This window comes from Zootermopsis nevadensis, unplaced genomic scaffold (genome assembly GCF_977971745.1).
Source record: "Zootermopsis nevadensis isolate Lab colony 2312 unplaced genomic scaffold, Znev_1.0 Znev_ptg000015l, whole genome shotgun sequence".
NCBI lineage: Eukaryota > Metazoa > Arthropoda > Insecta > Blattodea > Termopsidae > Zootermopsis > Zootermopsis nevadensis.
In genome coordinates, this window is record NW_028259147.1 from 6,929,079 (window position 1) to 6,942,614 (window position 13,536).

General features: G+C 38.8%; 1 protein-coding gene across 2 annotated transcripts; it reads right to left on the reverse strand.

Annotated features, from left to right (window-relative positions):
• Positions 1–4,105: 4,105 nt before the first annotated feature.
• Positions 4,106–13,479, reverse strand: LOC110831198 (sin3 histone deacetylase corepressor complex component SDS3). Of its 2 annotated transcripts, XR_015535251.1 has the most exons (10): positions 13,203–13,479; positions 11,589–11,652; positions 11,395–11,508; positions 10,387–10,588; positions 9,501–9,678; positions 8,755–8,860; positions 7,940–8,024; positions 6,124–6,220; positions 5,703–5,861; positions 4,106–4,613 (listed from the first exon to the last, which is right to left on the reverse strand). XR_015535251.1 is itself a non-coding variant. In XM_022066918.2 (9 exons), exons 1-8 carry the CDS (start codon positions 13,330–13,332, stop codon positions 6,125–6,127), a joined length of 975 nt encoding a protein of 324 aa, XP_021922610.1. In that variant the 5' UTR covers positions 13,333–13,479; the 3' UTR covers positions 4,106–5,861; position 6,124. The 2 variants fall into 2 exon arrangements, 1 of the variants encoding a protein (XP_021922610.1); XM_022066918.2 differs by having other exon boundaries at positions 4,106–5,861.
• Between the last annotated feature and the right edge of the window lie 57 nt (positions 13,480–13,536).

Genomic DNA, 13,536 nt, shown 5'->3' on the forward strand with positions numbered 1-13,536 from the left:
ATTAGGCCTCTGTGCCTGTTCCAATTCAGAATTGCTTCTGAAGCTATTAACCAGTTTAGACTTTTGGCAGTACTCCTTTGACATGTCGTTAACCCGACGCAAGGTCTCTACCTACGCAGAACAGCGCGGCGCAACACAACACAGAAAAATAGCATAGGCCTACATCTGTGCCTCGAGTGGGACTCGAACCCACGATCCCATTGTACGAGTGAAATGGTAGTTGTAGAAGTTAATTATGAATTCGGAACAGCCAGAGGGCCTAATCTTTGCATTTGAAGTTCAGGTCATTCAAAAACTATAGAAGTGATGCGATTAATAAAACTGCTTTCGCTGCTACCAGCAGAATTAACGGAATAAAACAGCACAATTCAGTAAAGAAAGAAATGGAGAAGTATTTTCGAAAACTATTGTATTAAATACTTGAAAGCACTCTTTTGGCTCTTAGTCGCTCAGGAAGAAACACAAAGTTATTACAATGCTCACAAGAGCTCGCCACTGGACACTATACTGTCCAGACACATTTTAATATTATCCTCCCTTCTAAAGGAAATATTGAAACTTCATGGCAATTTATTAATAATTGTTACTGACTTATTATTATAGACAGGTTCATATATCTGTCTTAAGAAATTTTAATAATTTGTGTAATTTTTCTCGGTTTTAAAAAAACCATCGATTGTAAGACGCGCTGTTGATTTAGGAATTTAATAGGTTTTCAGGAAGAAAAAGATGCTATACTGATTGCAAGACACGATCAAATGTAAGACGAGCACCGATTTCATAAAATTTTAAAATGTGAAAAAAGTGCGTCTTAAAATCGAGTAAATACCATAATTTAAAACTTTGTACTGTTCTTAAGGCGTTTCAAGCAAAATTATACAACCCAGCCAGTTGAATCCAGAGACTGGGTAAAAAAATGTCAAAATCTCAAAGCAATTTTGGTATGTGCATGTCATCTGATTTCACCACAGACGCTGAGAATTATCTTCACGAACAAATATAAATAAAAATGTGTTATATGGTCCAACACACGTCTCGTCATAAACCCCGAAAAGGGCTCAGTTCCAAGACTGATTGGATTTGTCATTTACTTCATTGCACAGATTGCTAGTGATTCTTACTAACCCAGCTGACATTTGGCTTGAAAATCAAATCTTAAGACTCTTTCCGCAGTTAGAAATTTCACTATGAATCAACCTATACAGGTTCCCAAATGAAATTAATCTCCTTTGCTGTTAAAATTGACAGCCCGTGCATTTGCTTACGACAGAACCACCAAGAAGCAAAACGCTTTCGAAACGTGATTACAGGTCTGTAGACCTGTGATTAGCAAATGGAAACTCCCCTTGAAGTGCTCAGGGTAATGGAGACTATCTTGTGTCTTGGAATCGGGCAAAACTCCTTTATAATACCCATAAATAACAAACACCTTGCGCAGTTAGTGTTCAGCGGAGTTTGTGGGAAAGAGATGATGCCATACTTGAACATTGCCATAAAAATTAAGCGTTGTCACTACCGGCCCGAAACTCGAGAATCCACTTCATAACGATCCAGCAATTTCGTTATAATTCACAACACAGTATTGCGTTTATCTCTTCCAGACCCATTTAATCAGGAATAAATAAATTTATAACTAATAACGCATAACACATTGCCTCCTATCCAATGGATCCCGTGGATAAAGCGGCCGAAGGCTTATCATGTACCTCGAGGTTAACACATGGAGCTATACCTCCAGCCCCCCATACGCCTATATAGTGTTATGCTTATTTAAGAACCAGGGAAAACTTTACAAAATTGTACACCTAGACACTTCTCAACGCTATAAATTCCGCTGCTTGTTTCAAGTGTCACCAACTAACCCACTGACTGCCTCACTTCATATAACACAGTCCTTAACGAGCTAACCGCTCAGCTAGACAAGAAATTCCCTGCCTCTTTGCAGAACTCAAGAATTCATTACTGTATTCACAAAAGGCTGCAAATCTGAAACCTCGTGGAACAGTTTCTAACATGAAGGTCTACACAGTGTGGAGTTATTCTTCCTTATTACGCCGTCTCCTTTACAGGAGGTTGGCGACATATTATGAACACGATCCTTCCATCCTTTTCTCGGACTGGGACATGTTCATATGTTTTTAGGCAGGTGATACAGAAGTGGTTTGCCATTGCCTTCTTCTGTGTGTATGGAGTAATTGTTAATGTTTGTTAAAGTTATAAATTCGGGCACCGCCGGGAATCGAACCTGGGACCCCAGGATTACAAGGCCAGTGTTCTAACCGCGGAGTTATTAGAACCCTGAAAAATCCTCAAATTTCCATACCACCCCTTGTCATCTGTCTGCTACTACTTATTAAATATAACTGCAGCCATTATTCCATTTTTCATTCTACTCCATGCACAACCTGAAAAAATGCCAGCACCATACTTCCACATAGAAACTGTCATTAGCTGCAAAATTTCAGGTTTGTCCATTAAATGTCATCTGGATGTGGAGAATTGTTCCCCCCCTTCAATTTAAGGTTTGGGTCTAGATGACGTGGAATGTCTATTCAGTCTTGAACACAGTGTAGGAGTACGCATGTAATTATAACACAGACAGATCCTCGTGTGGGTATAATGCCATACCTGATATCAACCGAATTACAAGGTTGTGCACGCTTAGAGTATTGCGCATTAGTGGGATTTAACTTGGCATCTGTTCAAGTTAATGACGGCAGATTGAAGGGGGGTCATTAGTTGAATTTAGATTCATCTAAAATCACGGTGCACTGTCGCCTTTGAACAATTTATTGTTACAGAGAAATTCCTTGTCTTCAACAAACCCAAACATCCATCATGTATTCACAGTAGCTCAATAATTATACTACACGAAACACTTCAGTCCAATCAACATCTCCAAATTCTGTTTCTGTAAGATCTGACATAATATCATCCCTCCATCTATTTCTAAGGATTAGAAGACTTGGATTTTGCAGATTATATGTTTATTATCACGAAGCTATGAAGAAATGCAAATAAAAATTTCTGATCTGAATGAAACAGGAAAAAGATATGGCCTAAAAATCTTTTTCTTCTTCTTCTATGTCTCTCCGGTCCGTATTCGGCCCATGGCCTCCTCAATTCTCCTCTTCCATTCGATCCTCCGTTAGGTCCATCTGTCCAAGGCTTTGATCGAGGTTTCGAAACATCTTCCTTTTTACGGTGCAAGGTTGTCAGCCTTGTGACCAACCCCCAACCTGGAGGACCAGGGTACCTGTCTTAGTCTGACTTCTCCCCCTCGACCAATCTGGCTAGGGAGGCCCTACCAGTAGCTCTTGGGGTCACTGAGGTACTCAAGCCCCACCATCTCGACAAGGTAAAAACTAAAGAATTGAGATTAAAAAATAAAAAAGTGGAACAGTTTTGTTATCTTGGCAGCACTGTGTCCAATAGAGGTGGAATAGACGAAGACATTGTAAACAGAATTAAAAAGGCAAAAGGAGCTTTTACCAAGTTGAAATCTGTTTGGAAATCTAACTCATTCTCTCTAAATACCAAATTGAGAATTTTTAATACTAACGTAAAATCTGTCCTATTATATGGCATGAGACCTGGAAAGTCACTAAAGAACTAAAGCAAAAATTACAAAGTTATATCAACAGATGTCTAAGGTTTCTTCTAAAAATTAGATGGCCAGAAAATATTTCAAATGAAAAATTGTGTAGAATTACCCATCAGATGAAAATACAACAACAGATCTAGGAAAGGAAATGGAAGTGGCTGGGTCACGCGCTTAGGAAAGAGGACGAGGGCATTTCAAAGCAAGCGTTGGACTGGAACCCCCAAGGAGCATGGAAAAGAGGAAGACTGAGGATTACAAAGCGGAGATCTATTGAAAAGGAAGCAAGATCACTGGGGAAAAGTTGGAAGGAAATAAAGGCACTCGCCAACAACCGAGTGAGGTGGAGGAGCTTTATATCAGCCCTATGTTCCCAAGAGGAATAAAAGGAATTAACTATTTCTAAGTCTCTAATGTATTCACTTCTTTGAGGTTTTCCAATAAAAAGTCTAGAGGCCCACGCAGTCATCTACCGGTTTGTCACATAAATTACACGCATCACCATTTCATCTGTTCTAAGTAGCACCTTTATTTTGTGATGTATGTCCATCCATTAACACAAACTGGTATCAACTAAACTCAGTATGGTAAATCGACAATAAATTTTATCAAGACACTTTAATTTTAGTTTAGTTTGATTTTATTGGGCATGCCTTCCTTGAGCGTCAACTTGTCGGCGTCACCCTACGCCAGCAGAGAGACCGCCATCTTCACTCTGTTGACATCAGACGGATGTCAGGCGTTAGGGACCCATTACGGCATGTGGCGAAGCGGAAGCACCGCTGGGCAGGCCACGTCGTGAGGCGAAACGATGGAAGACGGAGTACTGCCACTGTGATGTGGTACCCACAAGAAAGGAAGCGTCCGTGGGCTGGCCCCCTGCTCGTTGGGCAGACTCTCTTGCCGTCGATTATAACATCAGGAATTTACGTGGCCATACCACCAAACACTGATCCACCCGAGCACGGGATAGAGAGGAATGGAGGAGATGCTGGGACCCGCGCAAATCGAGCTGAAGAATGGGTCATTTAAGTGCTAGGTTAATTGATTAAAGAACACTATACAATGAGACAATGAATTAACTTTTATGTCTCTTGTAAATTATATTGATCAGGTTTGATGATCCGCAATATATGGGACTTCTAAAAAAGAGTAATGTCATGTACAGGTTTAATACACTTACATTCATTCTAAGGTTCACATTATTTACGGGTCTAAATTTTTGTCATATTACCTGATAGAAAATTATTTGAATAAACACTATAAATGCTTGCATGAAACTTATTGGTAAAATAATAAAACATGAGCCACCAAAACAGTCGACAAACTTCCTGCTATTTAGTTACTGTTTATAATCACTAGATATGCACACTTCCCCACTCTTGTTTATACAGTACACGACTGTAATCTTGAGTCTTGCAAGGAATGCAGGAAGTCCTAAGCGTTAAAGGCAGAGGCTACCTTTCCTCCTTCCTCCTTCACCATACTTCCTCACCCCGCAAGTCTCAAGATTACAGTTGCAGCTTGTAACTATGCCTTTTAGTATCTTCTTTGGATTCGTCAGTATTCTTTAGACCAAAAAACTTTCACGAACATTAAACTTAATAACCCTGACCTAAATGAAAACAATGTACTTAAACATGTTTATTTTTTTACGATTATTCTTCTCAAATAACTGTAATTTTATTTGGTGACTACAAAGTACTTTTCTTAATATTGGGAAACCTACATTCCATTAAAATTTACTGAAAGAATAAAGAAACCATTCTGTTTAATACTGACTTATACAAATTTAATTACTATTAAAAAGGCTGACATTATAAGACTGATACTGCCTTCAAAGACATACGAAGTTACAGAATCTATATAAATGATAAGAGATAGAGCATACGTGACACCCAGTAAAGCTTTTCTAGACTTTTCAAATGATTAGGATATGCAACAGCACAGTCATTAATTTTCATCTTGTACTAAAACATTTATTCCTATAATAATATAATGGAATATCTTAATGGTATAACTACAGGCATATATCCATGGCTATAATGAAAAAGAAGCCAGAGGAGACGTTAGAAAATATCAAAATTTTATGTCATATTACCTTTGATAGCGCAGAAGAACCTATTGTATATCTCCTTGTAATTGTAAGATAATAACTATTTGGAATATTTCCATCAGTCAGTTCGGATGCCAGACCTTGGAAACATGGCTAATGATTTACCACGATGCATTCCAAACACGCTTCATTGCAAGATAAAATCTGAAACAGAGAAATTCAACGCTTAATCCTTTTTTTTTCACTCTGGACAATCTAAATCCTCACTCAGGATAGCCAATAATCTGACCAAGACTCCAAACAAGTACTTCATAAATGCAAGTCCACAAGGTTGCCACTACATTAACCTGTTCAGCAGCAATCTTTATTTATTTATTCACATGTATTCATACATGACGTAGACCTTGAAAGGTTCTAAAAAAAAGTTGTGCTTTATTAACATAAAATATTTTACATAAATAATTACATTATGAAGCTCTGCGTTTGATTGAAATCTTTCCACGACTCAACTGCGAAGTGTAAATCCGTACTTTGGTACCATCCACCGTTTTCTTAACCCAAATCTGTGAACATAAAAGAGCAGGCAAAATTAACATTTCTAAATGGCAACTATGAGCCGGGATAGCTCAGTCAGTATAGTGACTGGCTACGGGCTGGACGACCAGGGTTCGATCCCCCGACAGGATTTTTCCTCTAGCGTCTGCATCCAGACCGGCTCTGGGGCCCACCCAGCCTCCTATCCAATGGGTACCGGGGTCCTTTCCCGGGGGAAAAGCCGGTCGGGGAGCGCTGCTGACCACTCACCCCCATCTAGTGCTGAGGTCAAGAAAGAGTAGGAGCTATACCTCCACTCCACCAATGCGCCTACATGGTGTTAGTGGGACACTAAAAAAATGGCAACTACAGTGTTTTGAAACACCAAGTTTCTAAATAAATATTAGTATCATACAACCTTAAAGAACCAACAACCATGTGAAAAGTTGATATGTTCTACAGTATTAAAAATTATTTTCTTATTATCAACAGCATAACATGTCATGTGAGAAACATGAATGTTGAATTGTGAAGGATTAAAAGCAGATGTGGACTATTTAAAGGTTTCCATGGCGGTGAGTCTGAAGATTGCTGTCTTCTGGGTTGTTGCACAATGTAGTCTGGTAGAAGTTAATTAACGTCTCAGAGGTCCTTGCTGCCTCCATCATCTGGGCGATGAATAAGCTGTGCGAGTGGAAAGCGCCAGAGTTATAGGGGCCTGACAGTTAAGGAGTGTCCTAATCCTAATCAGTGGGGACTGGTGTCAGAATAAGGCGAGGGTGTGGGAACCAATAGGAGAGCTTGGGCATATAACAGCATCTGCGAAGGAAAGAGAGAGAGAGGTTTCAGAATAAAAAAAAACCTTTTGAGGGAGCACTGGCCAAGACCAGACATGTCCTGAAAAGGGCAGAGTAGTGGTTGGATGCCTGGGCAGGACTAGCAACGTTCTGTGAGATGTTTCAGGAGCCCTTGAAAAGTGTGAATCATGGGGATTCCATGACCAACTAAGGCAAAGTCCATCCTCCCTGTTGATGTTGTTGGAATGTAATTAAATTTTGATGACCTCCCTCATCATCCGATCCATATATCCGGATTTTGTGGACAGGATAGAGGTATCCTGCAGTTGGATGCGGCGACCCAGGTTGAAGCCGTGCTCGGCCACGGAGGATTTACCAGGTTGCTCCAGCAGGATGTGGTGCTAGTGCTCCTTGACCCTAGTCTCAATAGAATGGCCAGTGTGCCCAATGCAGACTTTGCAGCACTCACAGGGAACACTGTGACATGCCCACACACTCCTATTGGTTCCCGTACCCTTGCCTGATTCAGAAACCAGTCTCCACTGGTGAGGATTAGGCTACTCCTTAAATGTCCAGTCCCTATAACTCTGGCCCTTTCCACTCGCACGGCTTATTCATCGCCCTGATGACGGAGGCAGTATGACCTCTGAAACGTTGGTAAACATCTACCAGACTACACAGCGAAACAACCCAGAAGACATAAATCTTCATACTCATCGCCCTGATGACGGAGGCAGTATGACCTCTGAAACGTTGGTAAACATCTACCAGACTACATGGCGCAACAAACCAGAAGACAGCAATCTTTATTTAAAGGTATTGTTCTAGAAGTTGCATGTAATCTGAGATTGTGCAGAGGGGTACGTCTACAACATTATTCCAACATCATTTGTCTTACAGAGTTCTGGTCATAATTTTGTGGCCTTATATGGTTTAATCCATTATACTTACAGCCTCTGTGCCAATGGCAGAAATAATGGCTGAGAAACGAGGAAGATCTTTTCCTTCTACGTACACTGGCTGCCCTCGATGATACCTGAAATAAATTAAACCAACAAAAATAACTTTCTCTAACATTTATGTCATTACCTGATATGAAACCCTTCAATGGCTTTATATAATGTATAAGAAAATGAAAAAAACACATAAGTACATATAACACACAGGGTTGTGCCACAGCTCAGACAGTTAGTAGCCACTTTCTCACCACAGAAGCCCGGATTTGTGCCCAGGGCAGTCCATGTGGGATTTGTGGTAGACAAAGTGGCACTGAGACAGGTTTTTCATTTTCCCCTGTCAATATCATTCCATACTCACTCATGTATCATCTTGGGGCTGGACAATCGGCCTGTTGCTTGCTGAAATTCTGTAGAGACATAGTCTCCTCCCTTCGCAACAATAACAATAACACGAACTGTCACAAACCTAAGTCGAGCACTGATACTTAACCTTTTCCAGGCTAAATATTTCATCAGAAAAATGTTTTTTGACGTAAATATGTCTATACAGAAGGGTCATTCGGCAAAAAAGTGAAAGGAAAACGTGTAAGATCCATATCACTAATGTGTGGATATCAGGAAACTTAAACACTAAGCACCTTTGTAAATCAGAACTCAAATTTGTAGTTAACTTTAACAAATAAATCACCATAACAACAAGGCATCTTATCAGCAGAAAGACAAAGATCAGTTACAAAACGAACCAATAAATAACTAATATCACATGCAACAAAAATTCTCACAACTGCTTATAAAATTGTTCCATACCATTTTCGTTCATACAGCAACTTTCCGTCCTCGATTCTAGTGTCAGGAAGAGAATTATCAGGCAGTGAAAGTCCCAATGATGACAAACCAGAAGAAGGAACAAGTGCTGTAAATATTATTATTTCTAATTAATATTAATATCTTTCCCTTTACTGTGAGTATACCAATCTGAACACAAACTGCCATTAAAATATATAATATAATTCAGGTCTATACACAAACTTTATTTACAGATGTTAAAATTTAAAATTTGCGCTATTCATCGTTACTACGATGTTACAATACTGCGCCTTCATTTACTACATGTTTCGATGTGTAGCATCATCTTCAGGTTTTTCCTGCCATGTTTATACATATCGCAGTTCATGTGGCATTTGTACGTAAGAACAACCTAGATGACATCAGGACAGGAAGGTTTATCAAAATAACTGCCTTAAATTAAACGTAAAGCTCTACATACTTAGACCTCAACTGCAGACTGAGATCAGCGGTCAGCTTCATGCTACAGCTGTTTTATACCCAAAAGAAACAACTCTGTAGTGCCCATAGGAGGCTCAGTGGGCCCCAGTACTATTCTGCACGCTGCGACACATAGAAAAACCTCTGTCCTTGCCAGAGGTTGCCCAGCCTACAGAGAGTCATCTTACTGGCATTCCATACTAAGACTCTATCATGAATTTAAGTTTTATAGCAGTTTAGCTTTTCTCTTCATGGAGGAAATTTTAGTAATATGATTTAAGATGTACCAGGTTTTCTAATGGGACCAAGCAACTTCCCCCGGCTAATGATTTTCAAGTCTCCTTCAATATCCTTCTCGTCCAGAAGGTAGTTAAGTTGTGCTGGTGGTGGTTTGCGTCGCTTCTCTGGAATTGGAACTGGGTCATTTGGACGTCGCCGGAGCTTCCGCGTCATGACAGGTTTCACCTGCAATAGGAGTTAGTTGCCTGCTAATGTAATGAATCACTAATCATTTCACAGTCATCAGACAGATCTCATGTTTGGGTAAGTGCATCTCCTGTAGTATGCCTCATGAGATTTTCCATCTGCAATGACATGTATTTAAAAGACAATTAGAACAGCAGATCTGAGATGTTTTGGCTACACCTTGATCTACTAGTTCAGACATACCAATAAATAATGCAAAGTTTTCCCCAAAAACATCACTGCGTGTAGTTATAAGTATCATACTTATTTAATTTTATTGCATAACTTGCAGCAGACACAGGAAATCTGGATTTTGAGTACCACTTCTTACCTACAAGTTGTGAGACAAAGTGATACAAGTAAGAAAGGTCAACACATACCATCTTTTTCAATATTCTGAAAAACCTGACCATGAAACTGCTGACAACATTTATGCACTTCATATATTTTAAGTTTTATTATTTACTGTGTGAAACAACATATTTAACGCTTATAATTCTAGAGTACAGGATTTAAACCTATATATTATTTGGCTGTCAGCCAAATTATAATTGTGAAGTTAAGAGTTTAGCAGCTGAGACACTGAGACACATGACACATGGTCTAAAATAATTAAACTGAATAAAAAATTTTATCGAACTACTCGTTAATATTCATCATGGGATGACTATGAGTTTTATTTAGTAATCTTATCTCTTCTAATCCTACCTCCATTGAATCCCCTGTCAGTTCCATGGTGTGACGTTCAGCCTCTATGAGTTTACGTTTTTCTTCCATATCTGATATTAAAGTTTCTCGGAGCTCTATTTTCTTTTCTTCAAATTCTTTTACAGCAGCTTTCTTCTCAATTACATAGTCCCTTTCAACACATTCTATCAAATAATCCTTATGGATAACATTAAGATGCAACCTGGAAATAAAAAAAATAATCTATATTTGGAAAGTTTAGATGATAGTGATCAAAATTTGGTTTCAAAAATTATTAGCAATTAATATGAATATACAAATTAGTAGAGTGTGGTTTATAGTAAACTAATATGAGTAGTGCTTCACAATAAAAACTATCAAGCCAGTCGCATGATCACTGCTCCAGAAGCAGCACATCACATTCTTGAAAATTGACCGACAGTTGGCCTAAAACATTAGAAAAGTGAAAGAAGACGTTATCAAGTATTTGAAGTACCAACTCCAACAAGGTAAACTGATACTCATTCGATATATTATGATTACGAAAACTATTATGAAAACTGACTTTATGATCGATTTTAAGACAAAGATTTGTAAGGGTGGGGCTGGAAGTAAAAAGTTGACTGAACAAGAACTGTTGGCGCTGTAAACTTGACCAACCCCCCCGAAGGGGGTTGGTCAAGTGTTTTAACCCCCATTCGGGGGGGGGGGGGAGTTTAGTTCCTTACTCAAGGGTTAAAACACTTGAATGAGACACTAAAGATTTTAAAACGCAACCAATCCCACCGAAGGGGGGGTTGGTTTAGTTTCTTACACAAGGTTGGTTGCGTTTTACAAACTTGACCAACTCCCCCGAGGCGCTCCGAAAGCAGCGCTCGGCTCTAGTAAAATTAAAATGTGGCACTGGTTCAGACAGTTTCAACAAAGTATAACAAGCATTCAAAGTATCACTATAAAAACCACTCAAGCAATAATTACTAGCAGGGGGTTAATTTTTAAAGAATGTTTAAAACATATGTCTCGGCTTACCTTTCTTTGTAAGCAGCATCAAGAATCTTCAATTTACGATTGTACTCAGGATGTGTACCATCCTTTAGTTGCTGAAGCTGCTTTTTCAGACTGGCTAGTTTGTCCTGATACATTCTGTATACAAAACATAACCATATAAGGATCATAAACTAGGAGTAAGTAAAATCATATTCATGAAACATAACCGCACTCACTGTTCTTTAATTTCCGTGTATTCTTCGGACTTCCCCATATCTGTTTCACTTGCTTCTTCAGTATCTGAAAAATTTAAGACTTCCATTTACTTCAGTTCTATGAGGACAGAGCTTCACCAGGAAAATTACAGAAGGATAAATGGAATTAAAGTAGTGTGAAAAAAGAAGACTGGCTATTATGATTATATTTCAACCCAACCTTTGATTCATGATTCCTTATTCTGGTCAGAATTCCCATAGTTCAAGAACTTCAAAATACCAATTTACCAAACACCATAGCTGAATGATTACCACCCCTGCTTCCCAGTGATAGTGACCTGGGAAATACACCAATGCATTCCTGGCGACAGTGACATGAGAGGTTTGGATTCAAACCTCAGCAGACAAAGTATGTATAATAGAGTTTCTTTATGATTTCCTTCCATCTGTATATACACTGTGATAGTGATTTAAAATAAGCCATAATCACTTTCTTCCACATCCCTTCCAATTCACAATTATCCTAATTTGTGGTGTGACATTTTACTTAAGTTGTGACATATAATAACCTATTGGTTAAAACTGTTTATTTCAAACTCATGCTAAATCTACTGTTAAGGGCCAGCTTTAGAATTTTAGCAAAAGTATCCACTGACTGAGCTGGTCACAGCAGCTGTATGGTCTGGGACATGGGACTTGATTGTTTGGTCACTGAGATTGTGGGTTAAAATATTCCTCAAGGCATGGATGTTTGTCCTTGTATTTCTGTGTTGTGTGGTGCCTATGTAGGCACAGGCTATGCAACAAGCTGATCACTCATACAAATAGTGCTACCACACATCTCCCTCAATTTACCTCAACCAAAAATTCTCAGCTACTATAAATACATGTAACAGTACGTATGATTTCTTGTGAAATTATTCTTGTGGTAATACTGTAGTTGACTATCATAGCAATGCAATGTATTAGAAACGAGTATTATATTTGTGCAACGATATGTTCTACGTACTTGGCTTGGGCCTATAAAGGATCTATGGAATGTAAATAAATTCTATTCCAAACAGCTTAAGAAACCTCACGCATGTTAGGCGGCCAAGGTCCTTCAAGGTCTGTAGATGTCACTGAGTAAGTACCAACTGCCTGAACATGCATTTTCTCTTCCATGTAGCTAATGTGCATGCATCTCCCTTTCTAGACTTTCCTTTAGTGGCAGCAACTTGATAGGACTATAACTTTATTGTAGTGTCACAATTTAACAATCCCTAGCCCTGCCTATGTAATGTAGCATATCCCAAATTGTATAGAAAAAAGACAGTGCTATTATCAGAAATTCATTTTAACAAATATGGAACATCACACCTCTGACAATGGAAAACACATCCTGGCTCTTTTTAAACAAAAACATCTGCCAAATATTTAATTATCCAAATAAAATTGTCTGTATCTGTTAAGATAAGAGTGCAATAAATAAGAGCATTACTGAGTGTACTTCAGTTGGAACATATGATAGGGACAATAAAATTTAAAAAACACGTAACATTTTCGAAGCACTTCTTACAGAGCCTAACAACAGTGACGATACTAGATGCCATAAAATCGAATAAATTAAAGTTATACGTAAAATAAATCATGTACCTTCATCACTTTCTTCTTGTTCATCATTTTCGCGATCTTCGTCCAAGTCTTCGTCGTTGATTTCATCGTCAAAGTCATACTCGTCATGTAAATACGCCGATGAAAATGGAGATCCATGATGGGATGACATTGTCAATTTTTCCCCACTATGTTTATTTTTTTCGGAATACGAACAAAATATTTTATCGGCCTAGACACATCTTTCAAACTTCATACGAAAGCACGCACGAATACCAGTACAGAACGGTAGCTCCGATCGCATATAATACTAACATAGGCAGCGATCAGGATGAATAAAGGTTATAAGTGGTCAACTGAGATCCACAGATAAGCC

What these genes read in the sequence shown, in the direction of transcription:
- LOC110831198 (XM_022066918.2), bottom strand. Translation starts at nt 13,332, where the DNA reads ATGTCATCCCATCATGGATCTCCATTTTCATCGGCGTATTTACATGAC. An exon ending in TGACAGGGGATTCAATGGAG is followed by an intron (nt 9,679 to 10,386) that starts GTAGGATTAGAA and finishes CTCCTATTGCAG; the next exon opens with GTGAAACCTGTCATGACGCG. An exon ending in TGGTCCCATTAGAAAACCTG is followed by an intron (nt 8,861 to 9,500) that starts GTACATCTTAAA and finishes TAATATTTACAG; the next exon opens with CACTTGTTCCTTCTTCTGGT.